At 70.8% G+C, this 21,429-nt stretch overlaps 3 protein-coding genes across 4 annotated transcripts; all 3 read right to left on the bottom strand.

Annotated features, from left to right (window-relative positions):
- Positions 1 to 994: 994 nt before the first annotated feature.
- CTDSP1 (CTD small phosphatase 1) lies at positions 995 to 8,263 on the bottom strand. Its single transcript, XM_062578326.1, has 7 exons — positions 7,984 to 8,263; positions 5,437 to 5,585; positions 5,052 to 5,153; positions 4,635 to 4,691; positions 3,881 to 3,973; positions 3,409 to 3,594; positions 995 to 2,973 (listed from the first exon to the last, which is right to left on the bottom strand). The coding sequence occupies exons 1-7, from the start codon at positions 8,048 to 8,050 to the stop codon at positions 2,845 to 2,847; spliced, it is 783 nt and encodes a 260-aa protein (XP_062434310.1). The 5' UTR covers positions 8,051 to 8,263; the 3' UTR covers positions 995 to 2,844.
- A 2,269-nt stretch (positions 8,264 to 10,532) lies between these two features.
- On the bottom strand, positions 10,533 to 17,368 carry SLC11A1 (solute carrier family 11 member 1). The gene is made up of 15 exons (XM_062578895.1): positions 17,302 to 17,368; positions 16,370 to 16,503; positions 15,449 to 15,571; positions 14,956 to 15,075; positions 13,990 to 14,096; positions 13,680 to 13,750; positions 13,497 to 13,564; positions 13,209 to 13,364; positions 12,856 to 13,014; positions 12,548 to 12,637; positions 12,232 to 12,351; positions 11,585 to 11,734; positions 11,423 to 11,496; positions 10,760 to 10,913; positions 10,533 to 10,646 (listed from the first exon to the last, which is right to left on the bottom strand). The coding sequence occupies exons 1-15, from the start codon at positions 17,318 to 17,320 to the stop codon at positions 10,533 to 10,535; spliced, it is 1,659 nt and encodes a 552-aa protein (XP_062434879.1). The 5' UTR covers positions 17,321 to 17,368.
- Positions 17,369 to 18,250: 882 nt separating this feature from the next.
- CATIP (ciliogenesis associated TTC17 interacting protein) lies at positions 18,251 to 21,234 on the bottom strand. 2 transcript variants are annotated; one of them, XM_062579001.1, is made up of 8 exons: positions 21,063 to 21,234; positions 20,305 to 20,360; positions 19,841 to 19,927; positions 19,456 to 19,626; positions 19,165 to 19,289; positions 18,920 to 18,996; positions 18,740 to 18,855; positions 18,251 to 18,504 (listed from the first exon to the last, which is right to left on the bottom strand). In XM_062579001.1, exons 1-8 carry the CDS (start codon positions 21,136 to 21,138, stop codon positions 18,265 to 18,267), a joined length of 948 nt encoding a protein of 315 aa, XP_062434985.1. In that variant the 5' UTR covers positions 21,139 to 21,234; the 3' UTR covers positions 18,251 to 18,264. The 2 variants fall into 2 exon arrangements, with proteins under 2 accessions (XP_062434985.1, XP_062434986.1); XM_062579002.1 differs by having other exon boundaries at positions 18,740 to 18,828.
- Positions 21,235 to 21,429: the final 195 nt, after the last annotated feature.

The following is a 21,429-nucleotide window of genomic DNA, read 5'->3' as shown; positions in this document are numbered from 1 at the left end:
AGGCCGAGCCCTTAGTCTCCCCTGGGGGTCCCTTACCTGGATGCAGGGCCCCCGGCAGGGGGGCTGAGGTTGCGTTTTGGGGTGGGGGGACCCTGCGCCACTCTCCACTCCGTGGCCGTGTCCCAGGGCTGTGCCAGCCTCTGTGGCACGGGGCTGGGGGCACCACGCCAGCCACAGCCCTCTCCTCCGGGGCCCCCCAGCCAGGCATGCTGGGCCTCTAATGAACTCAGTAATTAGTGCAGCGATGAGGGAGGACAGGGACTTCATTAACGAGGAGAGGCACAAGGCCAACAAGGGTGTGGGAGGAGGGGCAAGGGAAGAGACCCCCCCACGGCACCCCAGCACCTGCACCCTGGCAGTAGTCTGCCTGGTGGAAGGGGGTTCCCCAGTCTCCCCTTCTCCAGCTGGAGGGGGGCAATCCAATGTGTTCCTGGGGGGAAACTGAGGCAGGGAGCACTCGTGCACCCATCAAGCCCAAGGCTAGGGGCTAAAGCCAGGGCAAAGCTAGGGCCTAGGGCAGCCCAAGGCACCTGTGGCTAAATTTGGCCCCCTCCCACCCCCCTGGCTATGGGGGTAGGACCCCCAGCTCCTGCTGCTGGGAAGAAGAGCAGAGGGGCAGGATAGGGGGGGGGGTCCTGCCGTGGCCCCTTCCCAGGCTGCTGGTAGCACCCTACGAGCCAGCACCCCATGGGGTGGGTGCCCCCAAAACTAGGGGCATGGGTGAGGGCACCAACCCCCCCCCCCCCACCACCAGGATGAGCCTTGCAGGGAGCAGGGCCGGGGTGGGGGGCAGCCAGGACTCCAGGGCTCAGCACCCGCACGCACACACACACACACACACCCTGCGTGTGCACGCACCGTGGCTGCGGCGTGCACACGCATTCATCGGGGGCACCCAGCGCACGCGTGCGCGCACACGCGCAGCACGCACACGAGCGCCCCCCCCACCTCCCCCCCGCCCCCCCGGCACAGCCGGCTCTCAGCACAGCTCCCCTTTCCGAGGCGGTGGGACAGCTTTAATCACACAAAGGCACGTTGATCTGGTCCCCCAGCCCTCTCCGGCCCCCCACCTGCCCCGGTGCCACACGCCCACCGGGCACCACAACCACCTGGCCACCCTCTCGAAACGCTACCCGGTGCCGGGACACCCTCAGGCACCCCCCACCCTGGGTGCCATGGCACCTGTAGGTGCTTGCCAGGCCCCGGGTGGGCACCGGGCTCTGCTGGTGCCGTTTGACTTGTCTAATAAAGTGCTGAGTTCGACCCTCCTGGAGGGGCAGGACGAGGCCTGAGGCAGGAGGGGGTCGCCGGGGACAGATGCTCCGCAGCACCCGCTTCCCCAAGCCCCCGGCCGTGGGGCAGGGCGCTGAGGCAGGGGGCACGGGCAGGCCCCGGGGGGGACCCTGCCTACCCTGCGCAGGGGCGGCTGGCCCAGCACCCAGCGTTTGGAGAAGGGCAGCACCCGCGGGAGCTGGGCAGACAGCAACAGAGCTAAAACCCCCCTCGGCCAACCAACCCCCCCCCCCCCGCCGCACTGCCCTCCTCTCTCCCTGGCACAGCGGTAAAAAGGCACCTGTGACTTTTCAGGAAACCGTTGTTTTTCCCCCTAAAAATATAGAGACACTGTCTGTATCTAAAATGCACCTGGCTGAACTCAGCCCCCCCCCAAAAATCCCTTCCCTGAGAGCCCCAGCCCCCAAAACTAGGGGGCACCCTGGTAAGGGCTCAGCCCCACAGGGGTGAGCCCAGGCTGCTGGAAGGGGGGCCAGGGCTGGTGTAAGGCTGGGGAGGAGATTGGGGAGGGCACACTAAGGCTTGTATTGGGGTGTCCCCCCCACGGCAGGGCAGGGGACACCCTCATTAGGGACATGGAGGGCTCCCATTAACACAGCATTAGTGGGAGCTGGGGGAGGCAGCCAACCTCCCCCCTCAGAAATAAATTGAGGCTGGAGGGGGCGGATTTAAGGATCCCTCTTGGCACAGCCCTTGTAGGACTGCAGGGGAGTCGTGGAGACTCAGCGTCCCAAGGCACACTGGGGGGCATTTACAGCCAGGGGGTTAGCCCTGAGGCTGGGCCGCCCCCCAAAACTTGCCCCTGGAGTGGGGGGCACTGGAAGGCACGAGGAAGGGGTACAGATGTTGCCCCCTCCAGAGGTGATCAGCTGCACAAGGGCAGAATTAAGGGTATGGAGGTGGCCCCCATGCTCCAAGACTAATGGGACCCCCTTTTCTTTTTGGGAGGGGAGTGGTAGGGGGTTAGCCCTTACTGTGGGTCCCTGTGGATAGGGGCCGAGGGCTGCCAGCCCGCCTAGCAGGCAGAACCCAGATGGGGGGTTCATCCCCCTAAAAGGCAGTGGAAAGCAGCAGTTGCTGACCCCCCTCTCCCCACTCTGGGGGACATGGAGGAGAAAAGGACCTGAGAACCGTTTTGGGGAGAGGGGACAAAAGCTGGGGAGGTGGACAGAAACCCCCACACCCCAGCAGGTCCCCAGCACTGCAAGGCAACGGGTCACCCATAGGCCACCCTTTGGGGGGGGGCACCCAAGCAGAGGGCACCCAGTTCCCATGGCAGGGGCACAGCTGCCCCGTCTGCTCCCAACACCAGCAGGCAGGTTGGGGGCCGGGACACCCGCGCCCAGCAGGCCCAGGGACAAGGGGGAACACTCCGGGATCCCCCCCCAGTAAGGCACTCAGTTGCCACCACGATGCCCCCCCGGCGCAGGAAAAACCGTCAGCGCCCGGCGGGCAGGAGTCTGGTGCTGGCGTCCTGCTGGCACTGCCACTGGCACGGCGCCGAGCCCCGGGACAGCCCAGGGGCGCGGGCGGGTGGGCGCCCGGGGCACACTAGCTGTTAGTCCGGTGTTTCTTGAGCACTGTGTAAACGTCGTCCACTTTGCTGAGCCTCTCGAAGAAGGGCAGCAGGTCTAGCAGCTCCGTGTCTGCCATGTTATCAAACCACGAGGCCACCGGCACCTGCGGGAATGGGCACGGCACCGGCTGAGGAGGGTCCCCGTGCCCCTGGCAAGCCCCAGTGCCAGGCCCCAGTGCTCCAGCCCGGAGCTGGTCACATCCCAGTGCCGGTTTCTCTCCCTCAGGTGCTGCTGTGAGCCGTGGGGATCCGGCTACAGCCCCTGTCCCCACAGGCAGCCAGCTGTCCCCCCAGAGGTGCCAGCTCTAGGGAGGGACCCCCCACAACTGCAGAATGCACGGAGACCCCTGCACCACCATGATGCGGGACATGGTCACCCCATATCCCGCTCCAGGGGCACACTGGCCCTTATGGACCTGACAGCTCTGCCCTATATTCCCCCGGGGCCATCCCATGCCTGCCTGCACACCTAGCACCCCGTGTTGCACCCCTGCCCCTGCTCGTCTCCCCCCCCACACACCCCTGTGTGGGGCACGTACAGCGTTGTCAGGGTGGAAGATGTAGGAGGCGGGTGAGTTGTCCACGATGATGATTCGGCGCAGGTCACGGCCCAGGCGGCTCAGGTCCTTCACGTAATTGCCCCGGTGGAAGACGCAGGATTCCCGGAAAAGCCGGGCCCGGAAAGCTCCCCATTTATCCAGCAGGTCGGCCACAGGGTCTGCGTACTGGGGGCAGAGAGAGGGTCACTGGGGACAGAGCGCTCCCTAACCCTGTGCCACTGCTGCCCTCTGAGCTGCAGGGGAGCCGGCAGGACCCGGTGGGAACCGCAGCACCTGGACACCTGGGTCCTGCCCCCAGCTCTCTGCCGATGCTCTTGCCCCGTGCCTCGGTTTCCCCTTCAAGCGTTCGGACCGTGCCAAGGCATCCAACGGCCTGCCACACCTGCAGGGGGGCAGCGGTGCCGGGGTGGCAGGAAAGGGGGCAGCAGGGCCGGGGCAGGCAGGCACTCACCTTGGCCAGGCTGGCGGTGAAGAGCACGCACTCGAACAGCTCACCCATGCGCTGCAGGAACTCGTCCACATGCGGCCGCTTCAGCACGTACACCTGGGGCGCAGAGGGGCAGGGGTGAGCGCAGCCCGCCCGCCCGCAGCCCAGCCCTTACCCAGCCGTGTCCCCGTGCCCCACGGGAGCCCCTCACCCAGCACCCCGGCCCCGGGGGACGCCCGTGCCTCCTGGCTGATGGGCACCATGCCCTCGACCCCAGCCGGCGCAGACGGCTCCCTGCCCTGCCGCCGCAGCTGGGAAGGGGGGCAGAGCGCTGCCTGCCCTGCGCCGCGGAGGTGAGGGGGCAGGACCCAGTGGCACCAGCCTAGTGGGTGGGCTGGGGGGGGGGCACCACAGCCCTGGTGGCCCATCGGGGATGAAGCGTCCAGCAGGCTCCGGAGCCAAGTAACCTAGAACAGGCTGACTGTCAAAACCACAGCCTATCCTGGATTACTTGAATCCAGTGCCAGCCACTGCAGAACGGGCATCCGTAGGGCTCCCTACTAAGATCCCTCTTTACCCGCTCCCCATGCTGGAAAGAGGGGTGCCCCAAAGCCCCAGCCCTGGCACCCTGCCACCCTCAACATGGGCACCTGTCCTGCTGTGCCACCACCTGCCCTGCTGTCGCTGCCTCCCAAGCACTGAGACAGCTCCTGGCACCCATGGGAGGGAGAGAGGGCGAGGAGCTGAGCCCCCTGCCCACCGGGCAAGTCCCCATTACCTGGTGCATGATGCCATCGATTTCCACAGGAATGATGAAGTCAGCGTTGTTCACCGGCTGCGGAGGGCACGGCAGGGTCAGTGAGAAGTGCGCACCCCTGCCCAAATGCCGCCCAACCCCTACCTCCTGCGCACCCCGTGCCAGCCCTGGAGCCTCTGTACTGCATCCTCCCTGGAGCTGCCTGCCTGGCCTGGCACCAGGACATCCCTGCCGGAGCGAGGAAGGTGGCAGGGCCGGGCTGGACCTGGCCCGACACTGGGCATACAGGACTGGTTGGTTGTGGGTGCCTGGAGTGCGGGACGCCAGTTTGGGTGGCACCAAAGCAGGCTGAGGCTGGGGCACGGGGCAGCAGGTGTGCGGTAGGGTGGGAGGGGGCACTGGGGTGGGCAGGGGGGCAGCACCTGGGGCATCTCCCACCTTAAAGGAGCTGTGCACCAGCGTCTCGTCCAGGTCGATGACCACGCACAGCTTGCTGGCGTCCTGCGGCTTGATCTCGGGCAGGAGGTGTTTGGCGGCAGCCTGCGGTGGGGAGGCACAGACCCAGAGCTGGGAGGGCGGCAAGGAGCTCACCCTCCTGCTCCACGCCCGTCCCGCGGGAGGATAGGGGAGGTGGGGGCTGGTCCCTTCTGCGCCCCGCACCCGCTTGCCTGGCTCAGGGCACTGGGGCAAGGCGGCCGGGGCTCGAGCGCATCCTGGCGCTGCAGCCCAGAGCCAGCCGCGCCGCAGCCCTCCTCGCGCAAGGCCTCTGCCCCCGCGGGGGGTGCAGGCATGCCGGGCGCGCGCAGAGGCCCGGCGGGGGTACCTTGGGCACGGTGCCATTCTCCTCCACCAGCAGCGGGGCGTTGTTGTTGACGGAGAAGGGCTCCGCGTCATCGTGGCACAGGCAGCAGAAGAGGGACTGGAGGATGCTGCGGCTCCGCGGCTTCTTGGCAGATGACGGGCTCTGGGCACCTGCAGGGCCGTGAGGGGGTTAACGAGCCGAAGACCCCAGCAAGCTGCCAGGATGCTCGGGTCCCCCCCAGCACGGGAGGGCAGAGGGGTGCAGGGCTGGAGTCCTGCGGTGAGCTTGGCCCTTCCCTGGTTTATCTCATCCCTGTTTCTCACACCCAGCTTCTGCCCACTCAGGAATTCAAGATTGGGTCCATCCTCCAAGAGCCGGGTGGTCCCGCACGGCCAAGCAACACACCTCCCTGCCAGTCCTCGCAACCCGAGAGCACCTAGAAGGGGACAGGACTGACCCCTTGTGCCCATCGTCCGCTCGTGGAGACCAGCGGGGAGCACAGCAGGGCTGCGCCAGAAATCACCCTTATCTGCCAGGGTGCCTGGCACCTTGGGGTGCAAACGGCTTGTCTCCCGGTTCTGGGTGGGCACTGGGGGCGATTACTGGGTGCCAGGCACAGCTGGCAGGCGCAGGAGGTACGGGACGGCTACAAGCCCCCCTCCTCGGGTGCCTTATCAGCTCTGAGCACACGTCCGGCCGCCCTTCCTCTCCGCCACGGCCGTGCCGCTGCGCCGTGGCCTGCCAAGCCCTGACGCAGGGGCAGAGCCGGCACGCAGGGAAACACAAATATTTAGAGAGGGCTCGGGAAGGAGTCTCACCCTGGGCTCCCTCCCAGCCCTCAGCACCCCCAGCCGGCACCCTCGAGCGACCCCGGGGCGCCCCTGCCCCTTCGCGTACGACCGCTGTACGACGCATTGCCGCGCTGCGGGAGACCCTGGAACAACAGGGCGGGCACAGCCCGTAGGCCAGGTGTGTGTCCACCCGGGCACCTCACCGGGCTGCAGCGGGCACCCTGGCTTAACCCCGTGGGCACAGGGCAGGGGCCGCAGGGCCGGTGCAGCACGAGGGACTTGGGCCCCCAGGCGCGGCTGGGGCTGAGGAGCGGGCAGCTGTCCCTGCTGCCAGCGCCCAGGGGCACGCGCGTGGGCAAACCCTTAACCCGGGCCGGCTCCCTCCCTGGCCGTGGGCACTGAGCTCCTGTCACCCACGGCGAGCACGGCTGATGGGGTGGGAGCCCGCCAGCGGGGCCCTCCGCGGGCGCCACTCTGCCGGCGCAGCCCTAGGACCGGGGGCAGCGGGCGGGGGGGGGCAGCAGAGGCCGCTCGGGGCAGGACGTGCCACCCCCCCCCGGCGGACACGCGTGGGCCCTTGCTGAGCGCCGCGCGGGCCTGCGGCAGCCGAACCGCGCTGCGCCCCGCGCGCCGCCGCCGCCGCCCGCGCCGGCAGGGGGCGGGGCCAGGCCGCGGCGGGGCCCGGCCCGCACGCGCCATTGGTGCGCAGCCGCGGGGGAGGGGCCTCGCCGCGAGGGGTGGAGCTTACCGCCCCCTCTTTTCCCCTCCCCTGTGCCACCGATCTGGCCCTCTCATTGGCCGACCGGAGTGCGCCAGAGCCACGAGCCAATCAGAACAAAGTTCTTCGCCTCGGCGCCATTCCCGGAGCCCCCATTGGCTGGGCAGCGGGGGGCCGCGCAGCGCGTCGAGGGGAAACTGAGGCAGGGCGGCAGCCCGCGCGCCGGCCCCGCGGCCCGCGCCCCGGAGCGCGTCCTCGCCCCGCCGAGGGCGCCGGGAGCAGCCTCGGCGGCCGCCAGGGGCTGCAGCTGCCCCCCAGCAGCCCCCCGCGGCGCCGGCTCCCACGGTTGCCCCCGGCCCGCGGGGAGCCCCCCGCACCGCCGGGCAGCCGGGCCGGGCCGGGCCGGGCGCCGAGCCCCCGCACGGCGCCTGCTCTCAGCCCGCTCCTGCCTCGGTGTCCCCAGCCCGGTGCTGGCAGCTCCCAGAGAGCGGCCGGGGGGGGGGGTGGCCCGCGGCCGGCCGTCGGCTCTGCCCCGGCCCCAGCTCCGGGCTGGCGGCTCGCCGCCCTGCGTGGGGAAGCGCCCGCCCATCGGCCCGCGGCGGCCGCGCTGCGCTGCGCTGGGCTGGGCTGAGACCGCCCGCAGCTCATCGCACGCTCGCGGAGCGACCGCGCCGAGCACCCAGCGCCCCGCTGCCGCCTGCCGCTGCCGGAGGGCCCCGGGCACCCCCAGGGCTGCCCCCCTCTTCCCGGGGCCGGGCCGGGCCTGGGGGGCGGAACGAGCCCCGGCCCAGCCCCCTGCGGCCCCCCCCCACCACTCCGCGGGGTGCATCTATGGGGCGAGGGGCCCCACACACCGCTCCCTCGCCCCACAGTGACAGATAGGGGGCGGGAGGGTCGCTCCCGGCGGGTGGATCCGGGCGGGGGGGGGCAGTGATTTAGTCCCAGATTTCGCATTTTTGCTTCCTTCCCACCGCCCGGGGGGGAAGAGAACAGCAAGGGGGTCCCGGGGGGGGTCCCAAGGGGGGCCTCTGGGGGGGTCCCGGGGGGCCGTCCCGTTACCTTTCTCCTGCAGCGGGGCGGCCGCCTCCTCCTTGCTGACCTGGGTGATGACGGACGGGTGGTCCATGGGCCCGCGGGGGGGGGGGGGTCGCACCGGCCCCCCCCGGCTCGGCCCCCCCCCCGGAGCGAGGGGGGGATGGAGGGAGGGGGGGGCAAAAGCGGCCCGGGGGGGGGGGCGGGGGGGCGAGCGGGAGCCGGAGGGAGCCGGAGGGAGCGAGCGGAGCGGCGCCGCGGAGGAAACTTTGTTACAACATGGAGTTTCCTCTGCACAATTTTTGCTACAAACATGGAACCCGGACGCGGTTTCAAGGAACCCCTTAAAAGGGCAACGCCAGGCCCCCCGCCCCGCTGCGGGGGGGGGGGGGGGGGTGGCCGCCGCGAGAGGCGGCCGCGTCCCGGGGTGGGGGGGGGCCTCGGGGGGCGGTTGGGTCTGGCCCCCGAAGGTGCCGCTGGGGGGTGCAGCAGGGCCCCGTGGTGGTGTGCGTGTGTGGGGGGGGGTGCTGCCCCCCCCGGCCCGGCATTGCACAGTGGTGATTCGGGGGGGGGGGGGCCTCCAGCGCCCCTCGGCTGCACTTGGGGGTCGCCTTCCATTGCCATGGGGCAACAGGCGCTGAAGGACCAGCTCTGCCCGCTTCCCCTCTCCCAGAGTCAGCGCCCGTCCGTCCGTCCGTCTGTCCGTCGGTCTGCGCTCCCCGGAGAGGCCCCGAGGGCCCTGCTTCGGCAGCGAGCCGGGCAGGCAGCACCTGCCCCGCGGCGGGGGCAGCACCGCCAGGCCGGGCAGGCGGCTGCTGCCCCGCGGCCGGGAGCCGGCGCCCGAGGAAGAGGACGGCGAGGCCGTTGCTTCCTCCCGTCTCTGTTTCGGGCTGACCCGCGCAGCTGCATTTCGCCGGGCCGGTGGTGGCCCCGGGGATGCTCGGATCCTGCTCTTCCTCCCCAGGTGCTCCCGCCTGGAAGCTCTCCAGGTCCAGGCCCTGCCTGGCCTCTAATTAACGCAATTAGGAAGCTATCGAGGCCAGGAGCGTCCCGTCCCGTCCGGAGGCAGCGGCGGCAGCAGCAGGGAGGGATTCGTGCCTGGAGCTGTCCCCGCTCGATGGGGCCCAGGGCCCGTGGGGCCTCGGGCCTCATCCTGCCCGCGGGAGCGGGGCACCAGCGGGGCGCCGGAGTGCAGGGGCGAGCCCGGTCTCCGCGGGGGCCGCGCCGGCACCGCGAAGGTCCCCATGCAACTTCGCGGCTGCTTCTCTCTCCCCCCCAGCCCTTGGGTCGGGAGGGGGGTTATTTGGGGGGAGGGGGGTGTCTCCTCTTCCCACCGCCGGCCCCCGGCCCCCGTGCGAGGGCTCCGGGATCAGCACCCCCTGCCGCCTCCCCTGCCCCCCGACCGCGAGCGCCACCGCTGAGCAGGGCGCCCAGCACCCTCCGGCCCTGCCCCGGGCTCCCCAGCACCGGGGGGCGCCCCCGCCTTTCAGTGGGCCCCACCGCTTTGGCTCCTCCTTCAAGCAGCCGCCGAGCCAGCCGAGGCCGGGCCGGCGGGGGGAGGGCCCGCCCCACCCTGCGCCGGGCATCGCCCTTTTAAGGAAGGGGAAATTCTTCACATAAACAAGCGCGGAGCCGCGGCGCGGGGGGGGCCCGCCGAGGGGGGGGTCGGGCCGCGGGACCCCAATGTGCCCCCCCCACCCCGGGCAGGCTTGTTTGGGGGGGGGGGGGGCGCTTGCTGGGAGCGGGGGGAGCCTTGAAACAGCCAGGGAGCGTCTCGCAAGTGCGGGCCGCGGCGGGGGCGAAGCGCGGCGGGACCCCCCCTCCTGCCCCCCCGCCGCGGGCGCCCCGGGGTGCGGGGCCGGGGGGCCGCGGGCGCCCCGGGGAGCGCCCGGGCGGCTCCGCACCGCATCCGGCGGCCCGGGGAGGCGGGAAACGGGGCATCCGGGGCGGGGAGCCGCGGCGGCACGGGCGGGGGGGGGGACAGGGACACCCCCGGCTCCCCGCTCGCCCCGGGCCCGGCGTTGCCCGCCCCCCCAGCCCGGGAGCAGCGGCTCCGCCTCCTGCCCGGCGAACCTCGGCCGAGCCCCCCCGAGGGGCGGGCCGGCGCCTCTGGGGACCGCCCCCCCCCCCCCGCACACACCCCGAGCAGAGACCGGCGCTTTCATCGCAGGAGTGGGCGCCGCAGAGCCGCCGCGGCTCCGACCGGCGGCTCCCCAGTGTGACGGCCCCAAACCCGGCTCGGCTGCCGTGCCCCCCCCTCCCCCCAGCGCGAGCGGGGAGCCCCCCGGGGCGGGCCCCCCCCCCGTGCTGGCCATCAGCGGCCCCCGAGGCTGCCGCTCCGGGCGCTGTTTGCTGCGGTGGGGGGGGGGGGGTCCCTGGAGGCGGCTAATTTGCCGAGGCCCCGGCGCCGGGGGGCTTCTTGCCCTGCTCCCCGCTCCCGCGTGCGGCCGCCCGTGCGAGGTGGGGGGCTGCCGGGCCGTCAACCCCTTCCCCGCCGCCAGCGTCCCTTCCCCAGATCGCCCCCCAGGCAGGGAGGGGGCGACGGTCGCTGCGGACGGACGGGGCCTGTCACCCTGTCACCGGGGCCCCGCCAGGCCCGCCGGTGCGTCGAGGGAGACGCCGAAGCTGAACCTGCTGTGGCGGCCCCGGGCCAGGAACGAGGCTCCGTGCGCGATGGAGCACGTCCAGACCTGTGGGGACGAGAAGGGCAGCTCAGCAGGTCCCCAGGGCCACCCTGACCCCGCACTCGTCGGGGGTCCTGTCCCCCATGACCGGCCACCCCTCGCCACTGTCCCAGCCCTACCAGATAGCCGATGAAAACCACGTAGGCAGCCAGCACCAGGCCCAGGGGGATGTAGTATCCCAGGCTCTGCAGCGTGGGTAGGAAGTCCACCACAAAGTAGATGTTGATGGCGCAGACCAGCCCCGTGATGAGGGTCATCAGCACCTTCCCCAGGCTGCGGGCACCAGAGCGGGCATCAGCATCGAGCAGAGCGCCCACCCCACATGCTACCTTCCTCTGGCACCTATCCAGTGTGCCCAGCACATCACCTGGGGGACCAGGGCATCTGGGTGAGCAAGATGCCACATGGGACATCTCTACACCTCCCCAGCCATGTTCTACCCATGGCTGGGCTCTGGGCACGCATTTCGGCCACAGACCAAACAGCTGGCTGGCAGTGCTGAAGGGATACTGAGCACCCAGGGGTACCCAGGGCCAGTGCTGGAGGCCAAATACGGCCCTGGGTAAAGGGTGAAGAGGACAGTGGAAGGGGTCTGTCCCCAGTAACCACCCTTCTCTGGCTGCCCTGGGCATGCGGGAATCAACGTCCCTCCCCAAAGTGCCTGTGCATTAGCTGCCTCCAGAGTGCGGTTTTGGAGGTAGGATGGGCCAAGAGGAGGGTAACTCTCGTTGGGGCACCCTGTTCTGTCCCCTTGTGCCTCCCCCCCAGACCCCAGCACTCACAGGCCGTTGGTGAAGTCGTTCATGAGCGGGCGCAGGCTGGTGAAGGTGAGGACGGGCAGGACAGCGAAGGGCAGCTGGAAGGAGAGTGGGGTGACGGGACACAGCCCTGCCTGCGGTGGCCAGGCCGGGTGCGGGGCTGGGCAGCGCCCGGGCGCCCCTTACCAGGATGCTCTGCAGCACGTTGAGCAGATCGTTCATGCCTGTGAGGTGGCTGACGTCCTTGAAGGCGGCGATGAAGACGGTGGGCAGGATGGCGAAGGAGCGGGTGAAGAGCACCCGGGCGAAACGGGACCAGCGGAGCTGCAGGAAGCCCTGCACGCCCGAAGGAACACCAGGGTGGCAGGGTCCGTCCCTGCCTCGGGAAACCCTCCTTGCCAGTCCCGCAGTGTGGCACAGCCCCCAGGGAGACCACCCTGCCCTGCCCGTGCCAGGGTGCTCAGACGCTGGGGCTCGGAGAGGGGCAGGGGGACATCAGCAGCGCTGCGGGGACCGGGTCCCCTTGCCCACCACCCCAGGGGGCTGTGGGTGCCCCACGGAGTGGGCCCTTGCAGGACTCCGGGGCCCCACTAGATGTCAGCCCCTGCTCATCAAGCAAACGGGTTTGTTGGGGGAAGTTCTTGGCAGGGCTCCCGGGGCACCGCTGGGTGCGCGACGCGCCGTGCGTGGCTCCTGCGGCCACTGCCGGGGGGGGGGGGGGCAATTATTTCTGCCAAACACCCCTGGGGTGTGCCCTGCCCCTAGGGGCAGCCCGTCCAGGCAGCTTGAGGCTTTGGCCCCCTCCCAGTGGCTCCCCCTGTGCCATCTCTCACCTCCATGACGAACTGCCCCGCGTAGGTCCCGGTCATGGTGGAGCTCTGCCCTGCTGCCAGGATCCCCACGGCCCAGATGTACAGCGCCACGGCCCCAAAATAACAGCCCAGGATGACACCCTGCGTGAGGGAGGGCCCTGAAGCACCACCACCACCATCACCCCTCATGCCTCCCAGAGGGGAAACGGCATCCTCAACCTCAGGCTGGGGGTCACCAAGGGGGGGGGGGTCAGATATGGGAGTCTGGGGCAATGCTACATCCCCCAAATGGACACCGGCACTTGCTAACCCCAGGGCACAGCCCAGCGCCACTCACCCCCTGGTAGATGTCCACAGAAACTGTCTTGTTGTTGAAGGGGAAGATGCCGGCGTACTGGCTGACGCTGCTGTTGACACACTTGTTGTGCTGCAAGGCACAGCAGGCACAGGTGAGGTGGCCACCTGGTAGCCCCCATCCCACAGGGACGAGGACAACCACCCTCCTGGCATGGCCAAGGGGTGCTCACCCTGCCCTTCTTCAGCCCTGGGCCCAGTGGTGCCAGGAGACCCTAGAGCACTGGTCAAGCAGTGTCCCCAGAGAAGGTGACCCTGTCCCCAGGGAACTGGTCAGGGTCTGGTGCTCACCACATCCTCATTTCGCTGGTGGTAGAAGGCTTCAGCGAAGACAGCCATGACGAAGAGGTTGATGAGGAAGGAGACGAAGAGGGCCAGGCAGGACTCAGTTAGGAAGTACATGTTGGCCTCCTGCACCTCCTCCTTCTTGGAGCGATCGATGGCCCGGGTCTGGGCACAACGGGCGAGGTGGGCTCAGGTGGGCGCCCCTTCTCCGAGCCCTGCAGCCCCCAGGTCCCCTCTGGACAGCAGGCGCCGTGCAGCCCCGTGGGCCCCCTGAGGCACCCTCAGGGTGCTAGTGCCTGTGGTGCCTCTGGCAGGGAGGTTACAGTGACCCGGGTGGGTGTCCTCTGCCCACCTCTCACCTTGACCAGGGAGGAGTGGAGGAATATGTTGTGGGGCATGATGATGGCGCCGACGATGCCCACGGCCTGCAGCAGCTCCTCTCGCCCGCAGCCCGGGCAGTAGGGCAGGAAAATCCCCTTCAGCACCTCCAGCTGTGCCGGCTTCACCATCACGTACTGGGGGCCGGGGGGAAGCAGCACTGTGAGCAGGCTCTGGGTGCAGACGTCCCCTCCGCAGGCTGGCGGTGGGGGGACGTGCCAGCCCCGACCTGGCAGCACTGGCTGTCCCGAGCGCCCCCTTCTCTTTACCTCGTAGCCGAAGGTCAGGGCCATGATGGTGATGAGGAGGCCGAAGAAAGCCTCCAGCTTCCGGAGCCCTGGGAGGGATGAGAGCCGGCGGGGGAGCGTGCGGGGGCACCAGTGAGCCGGGAGCTCCTCGCTGCCCAGCAAGCGGGCACCGCTCCTGCCCCCTGCCCGGCAGCCGGCACTCACCGTACTTGTCCAGGAAGAGGAAGAAGAGGGTGTCCACGATGGTGATGAGGACCCCACCCCAGAGCGGGATGCTGCAGGGAGAGTGGCAGCATTAGCTCCGGGGTGGCGTGGGGCCATCGAGGTGGCTGGGGCTTGGGGTCCCCGTGCCACCCCGTCCCCAAAGGCAGATGGGGGTGGGCGGCTCTGTCACCCTCGGGCCACCCTGGGGCGGGGGGGGGGGGCGCGAGGGCACGAGCTGGGGCTGGGGGACGTGGCAGCCCCTGGCAGGAGCTGGGTGCTGAGCACCCGGCGCTGGGGCGGGACTGGTTACCGGCCGGCCGAGAGCAGGCTGAAGGCGATGGCCGTCCCGATCACCTCCTGCATGTCCGAGCCGATGATGGCTACTTCGATCATGAGCCACAGCAGCACCCGGGGCACCTGGAGGGCATGGAGCCAGGGCTCGGTGAGGTCCCCAGCCCGCCCGGGGCCCTGTCCTGCCCGCCGGGTGAGCGGGAAGAGCCCAGGCCCAGCTCGGCGGCGCTGCTCGGGGCAGCGGCGCGCGCAGATGGCGGGGCTGCGGGCCTGAGCGCGTCCTGGGGTCTGCGCTCAGCGTGGGGCAGGGAGGGACGCCTTCAGTCCTCCACCTGGAATTGGTCCCCCTGCCAACATCTCATTGCTCATCCCTCCCACCCACACCCCCAGCAGCGTCCTGCCGCCTACATGCCCCCCCCAGCTCTGGCCAGGGCTGTGTCCCATCCACCCCCCCCCCAGCTTTTGCAACCCAATCCTGCCCCCAGCGCCCTTCTCGCTGCCCACGCTGCTGCCCGCAGCCGCCGGAACCCTGCAGAGCCTCTGCTCTCATGGAGAGGTGGGGGGCAGCAGGGGGGCAGGCAGAACGGGCAATGGGGGGGCTGCAGGGTGGGACTTGGCAGGGGCACCCGATGCCGGGAGGAGGGAGAGAGCAGCTTGGGATGGGCAGGATCCAACCTGCCGCGGCTTCTGATGCTTGGACGCGCTCACGTGTCCCCGAAGCGGTCTGGGGCAGGGATGTGGCTGCTCCCCCACTCTGGGATTCCCAGGCTTGGAGCACCCCCCACGCTGGGGAGCAGGGATGTGTGGGTCTGAGCTGGGGGCACCAGGGGCATTTAGGGAGAGCCTGGAAGAGGAGGGGCTCTCACAGCACCTTCCCGCCCTTCCACAGCCCCCAAACTGCCTTGCCCCCCTGATATCCCTGCCCCCTGGTACTCCCCAAGTCGTGCCCCCCTCGAGCTCCCCGTTCCTCCCCACCGCTGCTCACCTTGGGGTAATAGAGGTAGCAAATCTCGCCCAGGTCCTTCCCCGTCACGACGCCCAGCCGGATGGCCAGGCGCTGGCACAGCAGGCCCAGGACGGTGGCCCACAGCAGCACCCACAGCAGCTGGGGAGGGGCGGTGGGGGGGCGGAGGGAGGCAGTGGGGGCTGAGGACTGGGCAGGGTCTGGATGCCATGGCCCTCAGCAAGGTTACAACACAGCTCCCCCCCCCCCACCGCCAGGGTCTGCCCGCAGGAATGGGGAAGGGGCTCTGCCCACCCATGGGAGCCCAGGCGGGGTGGAGGCGGTGCCCAGCCATGGGGCAGAGCCGCTGCCCCAGGGTGCCATCCCCCCCCCCCCCGCCTTGCCAAAGGGCCGACCCTGCCCAGGGAAAGGCTGGCTCAGCATCCGGCAGGGCCGGGCGGCCGTTGGAGCGGGAGATGTTACAACACCGTCGGCTGCTTCCTGCCCCGCGGGGCCGCCGGGCGCCAGGGCTCACCTTGAACCCGGCCACGGCCCCGCACTGCAGGTCCGACTCCACGTTGCCCGGGTCCAGGTACGCGATGCTCATGAGGAAGCCGGGCCCAGTGAAAGCCCAGAGCTTCCTGAAGCTGAAACCGGGCTGGGACAAGGCAGCGGGTCAGAGCAGGGCACGGGAGAAACCCCTGCCCTGGCTGCTCCAGTCCGAAACCTGCGTCTCCCAGTTAACCTCCCTGGTTGCCCTTTGCGTGGTGCTGGGATAGTCCCAGAGCCATTTCTCCCCCCCACATCCCCTACTTTGGGGCTCTGACCCTGCAGGGAGGGAAATGCTGACCCCCAGCCCCACTGCATCCGCGCTGGGGGGGCACCAAGACCCTGAGCTAGCCCCGGGACAGGTCAGATCTTTGCCGCAGCCGAGGAGGCACACGGCTCCCTGGGGAGGTCCGGGGGCCACCACGCACTGCTGGCTGTGCCCCGGGGCCCCGGGCACCCCCGCTCCCGAGCCCTGCTTTCACAAGGCCTCCTGGCAGGGGAACCTCCATCCCTTCCTCTTCTCCCTTCCGCTTGCGGGAAAGGGCCGGGGCCGGAGCAGGCTCGCGGGGTGACGACTGCCTGCGGGAGCCCGGCCGGGCCGGGCGCCTCCGCGCCTCGAGCGGCCCACGATGGAGAGGCCAGGGCGGTGAGCGAGCTGCTGGGTGGCCTCTGGGGACAGGCATCAGCTCATCCTGTGCCTCGGTTTCCCCATCTGGAATACACTAAGTGCAGGAAAAGCTCAGCCTGGGGGTCTGGTGGCGCAACCCCATATTGCTGGGGGTTGGTCTGGGAGCCCCGGTGTCCTGGGGACGTCACCTCCACCCCAAACTCCACGTCCTCCCCCATGAGGTGCCGTCCCCTGGCGTCTGCTCTCTCGGGAGAGAGGTGCCGGTGGGGCACCACCTACCCCGCTGCCCTTGGGGATGCTGATGAGCTCGTTCAGGTAGGTCTGATCCCGGGTGCTGGGGCGCTGCGGGGCGACGGGGCAGCCGTTGGTGCCGTAAAGCTGCTTTTGGCCATGGTTCAGGGACCCGGCGAGGCCTGGGAGGTGAGGAAGAGGAGGAAGGGACGTGGCAGCCCTCTGGAGACGAGGAAGTCGGTGGGCCGCCCTCCGGGGAGCACCCTGCTCCCGACCGGGCTCTGCAGACGGTGCCCAGCTTTGCCCCCAACCCACCTGCCCTAGCCGCAGCCGAGTGCCAGCCCCCAGCGAGGGGGTGCTGTGGGAAGGTGGGGCTGGCTGTGTTTGGGGCTGGGTGCCACTTGCAGCACGGGTGTCTCTAAAAAGCCCTCGCCCCCAACCCAGGCTTCACCAGCCCAAGAGCCCAGGTGAGTTTATGGGCAGGAGGAGCAGGATGGGGCCCTGCTCTGGGCTCCCAGCGCAGGGTGGGCATGGGCAGGCGGCAACAGTCCAGGTAGGGTCTGTCCCCAGTCCTCCCAGCTCCCCTGCGCCCCAGCCTACTGGTCCAGCCTGGGACTGTGCAGTGCATCCCTGCTGGGCTTGGGGGCAGGGAGGGATAGCAAACAACTAGGCTCACCCCAGGGGACCAAGGAGTCCGGGAGGGGACAGGGCACAGCTCGGGGGTCCTGGGGAGCCTGGATACCAGCCTGTCCCCAACGGGAGGGAGCCCAGGTGTCCGGGGGAAATGGAAAGGGGTGGGAGGAAAACTCAAGAGTCCCCGACAGGTGGGGGTGGGGATCCCTGGTGGGGAGCAGATCCAGGAGCCCTGGGAGAGAGGAAGAGGGACCCAGCAGTGGCAAGGGCCCAGGAGTCCGGGGGAGGAGGGGAGGCGGGAGGCGGGGGGGGGGGGGGGGGGGGACTGCAGGCAACCTGGGGCTCACCTGGCTCCAGAGATGCCATGGCTGCGCCTGATCTGGACGTGGTGCTGGGGCTCCCCAACCCTGACGCTGGGCTCAGCGCCCGCCGCCCTGCTCTTTAAGGCCCCCCGGGCCCCCCTCCTCCCAGAGGAGGAGGAGGAAGAGGAGGAAGTGCTCCTTCCCCACCCACCGACCTGCGCTGGGAGCGAAGGCTCCCCCAAGGGGGGTTGGGTGACACGAATGCGCACAGCCGCAGCCCACAGCCCCCCTGCCCTGCCCCGGGGGGGGGGCTTGGGGCACCCCAGCAGCTTGCCGGAGGTGCACGCATCTCTCCTCGCTGCACGCGCACGTGTGCGAACGCCAGGGCACCCGCCCGGCTGCGGGCAACCCCGCGCGTGCGCCCAGGGGGTGCCGGAGGGTGCCCGCACGTACTCCCCCCCCCCCCCACTGCATGCCAGAGGCACGACTCCCCGCCTGGGGCAGGCTGGGGGGCACGGCAGGCAGGGGACGGTGCCCCACGGCCGCAGGTGCCCGGCGGGGAGGCAGGGTGGCTCCGCAGCACTAGGGGAAAGGCCGGAGGAGCGGGAGCCAGGAGGAGGAAGCAGGCGTGCGTTGCACAAGCACGGGAGCAGGTCAAAATGCACACTCAGCGGGGCGGGGGGAGGCAGGGGCAGCCCGCCGGCCGGCTCCGGGGTGCAGCCTGAGCCCGGTGCTCGCCGGGCCCCGTGGCCAGGGCGCCCCAATCCTAAAGGAGGGGTGCCCCGTTGTTGCTCCGGATCGGGCTGCACCCGCAGAAGCGGGGCACCCCACCGCAGCCGCGCGCAGGTCTCCAGCGCCCTCGTGGGGGGAAGCAGCGGGTAACACATGGGTGCACCCATAGGCGCCTGAGTCATAGCCAGCACCCCCCTGGCAGCTGGGCTGCACCCCCGCAGAGCAGAAGGTTTCCCAAAAGCAAAGGAGGGTGGCACATGGGAACTGCCGATGGCTTTATTCCCCGCAAGCCGGGACGCCGCAGGGGTCGGAGGCGCCAAAGGGGCTGGCGGCGCTGGAGGCAGCGAAGCGGGCGCCGGGGGGCCGCCGGCGGGCGAAGGGGGCGAAGAAGTCGGCGGCGAAGGCGACGGGGTCGGGGGGCCGCCGGAGCAGCAGGGCCTGGAGGAAGTCGGCCAGCAGCGCGCCGAGCTCGGGGTGCCGCCGCACGAAGGTGGCGTGGGACGCCTGCAGCTCCTCCTGCGGCGCGCGGCGCAGGGTGGGCACCGCCGCCGGCCCCCCTGCCCCCTCCCCACGGCACCTCTGTGCTCAGCTGGGGGGGGCAGGACACCTGGGTCCTTCTCCAGATTTGCAGAGGTGGGGGAGGCGCCGGCGCCCCTTTGCCCCCGGCTCACCCCATCGGGGGGCCAGGCCGGGCACAGCGCCGAGCCCGCCCGTCCCCTGCGCCCCACATGCCGCCCCACCTCCCACTCACCTTCCTGTCCAAGAAGCACGAGTAGAGCTGGGCATCCGCCTCCCAGGCCAGGGGCTCTTTTGGGAAGACGGGCTGGGGCTCGACCTCATCTGGGGGGGGGGGACAGAAAGGCAAGGCTGGGCACCCCCGCTCGGCTGGGGGGCACAGGGGCAGGCACACCCCCTGCTCGCTGCCCCATACCTGTCTCGATGTGGACGGGCATACGCTGCAGGAGCAGCACCACCGGGCAGCCCACTTGCACCCGCCGGGCCAAGTGCCTGTGGAGGGGGAGCGAGACGGCGACCCTCCCCGTGGTGCCCCCGCTCACGCCGGCACCGGGACACCCCCAGGCTGGCAGGGCAGGGCATTCCCCCCATCCTCCTGGGGGGAGGCAACCCCCAACGCACCCGCCCAGCTCACCCCCGTCCCCGTCCCCGTCGCCGTACCCGTCCCGGAGGAAGCTGAGGTGCCAGGCGGCGGGGATGCCCGCCTCAGAGTGCACGGCCCGCTCCACCACGAACACCTCCGCCTCCTCCGAGCCCACCGGCTGCTGCTGGACGCCCAGGGCGCGCTGCAGGGCGGGGGGAAAAGCCTGGTTCGTCCCTTCCCCCGGGCACTGTTCGGCCCCAGCTGCGCCCGCGCCGTGGTCCGCACCCCGCCTCCCCCACCGCTTGCCCCGCCGGCTCCCCACCCTCCGCCGGGGGAGCCCCCCGGGGCCCCTGTGGCCGGCGGCTCACGTAGCTGGAGGCGCAGAGGTGGCCGTCGGCGTCGAAGGTGGGGAAGGCGAGGCAGGGGGGCACGGCGCGCCGGCGGGCCAGCACCCGCAGCGCCAGCAGGCTGGCGCCCTCCGCCAGCAGCCCCCGCAGCGTGGCCAGGCTGTGGCAGAAGCGCTCCGACAGCGTCTCTGTCTGCGGAGAGACGCGGTGCCATGCCAGCCCCAGCCATCCCGCCCCGCCGCCCCTGGGGCACACGCTCTCCCCCCCCCCCCCCCGAGCCTGGGGAGCAGATTGGGCACCCCTGGGGGGCACAGGAGCCTAGCAGCCACTTCCCAGGCGCCCCCCCAAGGGCCTGCTGGCCTCCAGCCCAGGGGGACACAGGGGAAAGACCCCCCCGCCAGCTCACCTGTCCTTCCCAGAGGGTCTTGCTGACGACCAGCTCCTCTCCGTGCTTCACCATGTGGATCCTCCTCTCCATGGGGTGTGCTCTGAACTGGGGATGGAGGGGAGGGCACCAGGGTGGGGGCACAGAACCGGGGCACCTCCTCTCTGAGGGGAACAGCCCCCTGCCACCTCAACATCCCTTCAAATCTGGGGAGAGGGGAGAAGAGAGGATTCTCCCCCGCACCATCCTTGTCCCACTCCGGTGGTCCCCAGGATACCACAGCCAGGTGCATTGTGGGAAACTCCCCATCCCAAGCGCTGACCGGGGTCCTGGCAGGTGGGGTGATGGCGGGCTGCCCACTGCACCCCACAGCCTGCCCTTGCATGGGGCACAGCCCCTCCCCAGGCTCCCCCAAAGCAGACCCACGGCAGGGGTGGGGCAGATGCTGGGCGTTGGGGGGCTGCCACGGCGGCCAAGCCGCTCACCTCCATGCGCTCACGCAGCTCCTGCTCCAGGGTCTCCAGCTGCATGGACACGTACGCTGGGAGGGCAGAGCCACGGTCAGGCCGAGTCCCCCATCCCCGATCCAGAAAGCTGGGGGGGTTACGGAGCCAAGGGTCCTCCCCCTTCCCCCGCCCCCCCCCAGGGAAGATTTCTGCTCCCTCTCCTGCCCGAGGGCCGCGTTTGGGGCCCCGACCGCTCTCACCTTCGAGGGTGGTGGTGCACGGCACGCCGGCCGCCACGGCGCGCGAGCCCGCTCGCACCAGCAAGCAGCCGCGCTCCGGCTCGCCCCGCGGCGCGTACGCCGCCCGGCTCGCCGCCGCCCAGAAGCCGCCGGCCGCCTCGCCGCCCGCCGCCGCCAGCCTCTCCGCGAACAGGCACGGCTCCAGCTCCTCCGGCCCTGCGCGGCCAGGCCGGGCGGCTGGCGGCGACCCCGGAGCGCCGGCACCCCCCCACACACACCCCACGGGTGCTCCCAACCCCGAGGGGACCTGCCCCCCCCCGCCACCCTCCTCCAGCGGGGCCTGGGGAGCAGCCCCCCACCCGCCGCGGCCGCCGTGGGGCAGGCGCAGCACGGCACCCTCCCTGCACTGCGGGCCCCCAGGATGCGGCCCGACACGGCCATGGTCATGCAGGGCAGGCGGAAGGTCCCGGGGGCGTGGGGGGGGGGGGGGCGGTGAGAAGCTGTGGGGCAAGGGGCGAGCCGCGGGGGGAAGGAGCTGTGGGGCGCGGGGGGACGCACCGAGGCTGCTCAGGAAGCGGGCAGCGCCCTCCGTGCAGGCCTGGGCCGCCGGCCGGCCCGCGCGGGGCTCCTCCATGGCTCGCCCGGGGGGGCCTCCTGCCGCCCCCCCCAACACCGGGGGGGGGGGGCAGAGCCCCGGCTGGCGTCTGCAGGGGGACCAGGAGCCCCACAGCCCCTCTGCCACCCCCCAAGTGCCCAGCTATGAACTTGTGGGATGGGGGGGGAGCAGACCCCCCCCAGGCTGCCCCCACCCCACACCCCGTGCCCCCAGCCAGAGTCACCGCTGTCGCTCCCCCCGCGGAGCAATGCGCAGCAGCCCCCCAGCACCCCCCCACACCCCTCCAGCCCCCCCAGAGCCCACACCTGC

The sequence above is a fragment of the Rhea pennata genome, chromosome 6 (genome assembly GCF_028389875.1).
Source record: "Rhea pennata isolate bPtePen1 chromosome 6, bPtePen1.pri, whole genome shotgun sequence".
NCBI classification, from domain to species: Eukaryota; Metazoa; Chordata; class Aves; order Rheiformes; family Rheidae; genus Rhea; species Rhea pennata.
The sequence above is the reverse complement of the archived record's forward strand: the minus strand, read 5'-3'. Positions and strand labels throughout refer to the sequence as shown.

Coding starts and splice junctions, on each gene's coding strand:
- CTDSP1 (XM_062578326.1), bottom strand. CDS start 8,050: ATGGACCACCCGTCCGTCATCACCCAGGTCAGCAAGGAGGAGGCGGCC. Junction 5,586..7,983: donor CGCCCCGCTGCAGGAGAAAG/GTAACGGGACGG, acceptor ACGGCCCTGCAG/GTGCCCAGAGCCCGTCATCT. Junction 3,595..3,880: donor TCACCGCCAGCCTGGCCAAG/GTGAGTGCCTGC, acceptor CTCTGCCCCCAG/TACGCAGACCCTGTGGCCGA.
- SLC11A1 (XM_062578895.1), bottom strand. Junction 14,097..14,955: donor GCTACCTCTATTACCCCAAG/GTGAGCAGCGGT, acceptor CATGCCCTCCAG/GTGCCCCGGGTGCTGCTGTG. Junction 12,638..12,855: donor ACCAGCGAAATGAGGATGTG/GTGAGCACCAGA, acceptor TGTGCCTTGCAG/CACAACAAGTGTGTCAACAG.
- CATIP (XM_062579001.1), bottom strand. CDS start 21,138: ATGGAGGAGCCCCGCGCGGGCCGGCCGGCGGCCCAGGCCTGCACGGAG. Junction 19,627..19,840: donor AGACCCTCTGGGAAGGACAG/GTGAGCTGGCGG, acceptor GTCTCTCCGCAG/ACAGAGACGCTGTCGGAGCG. Junction 19,290..19,455: donor ACCTCTGCGCCTCCAGCTAC/GTGAGCCGCCGG, acceptor CCCGCCCTGCAG/CGCGCCCTGGGCGTCCAGCA.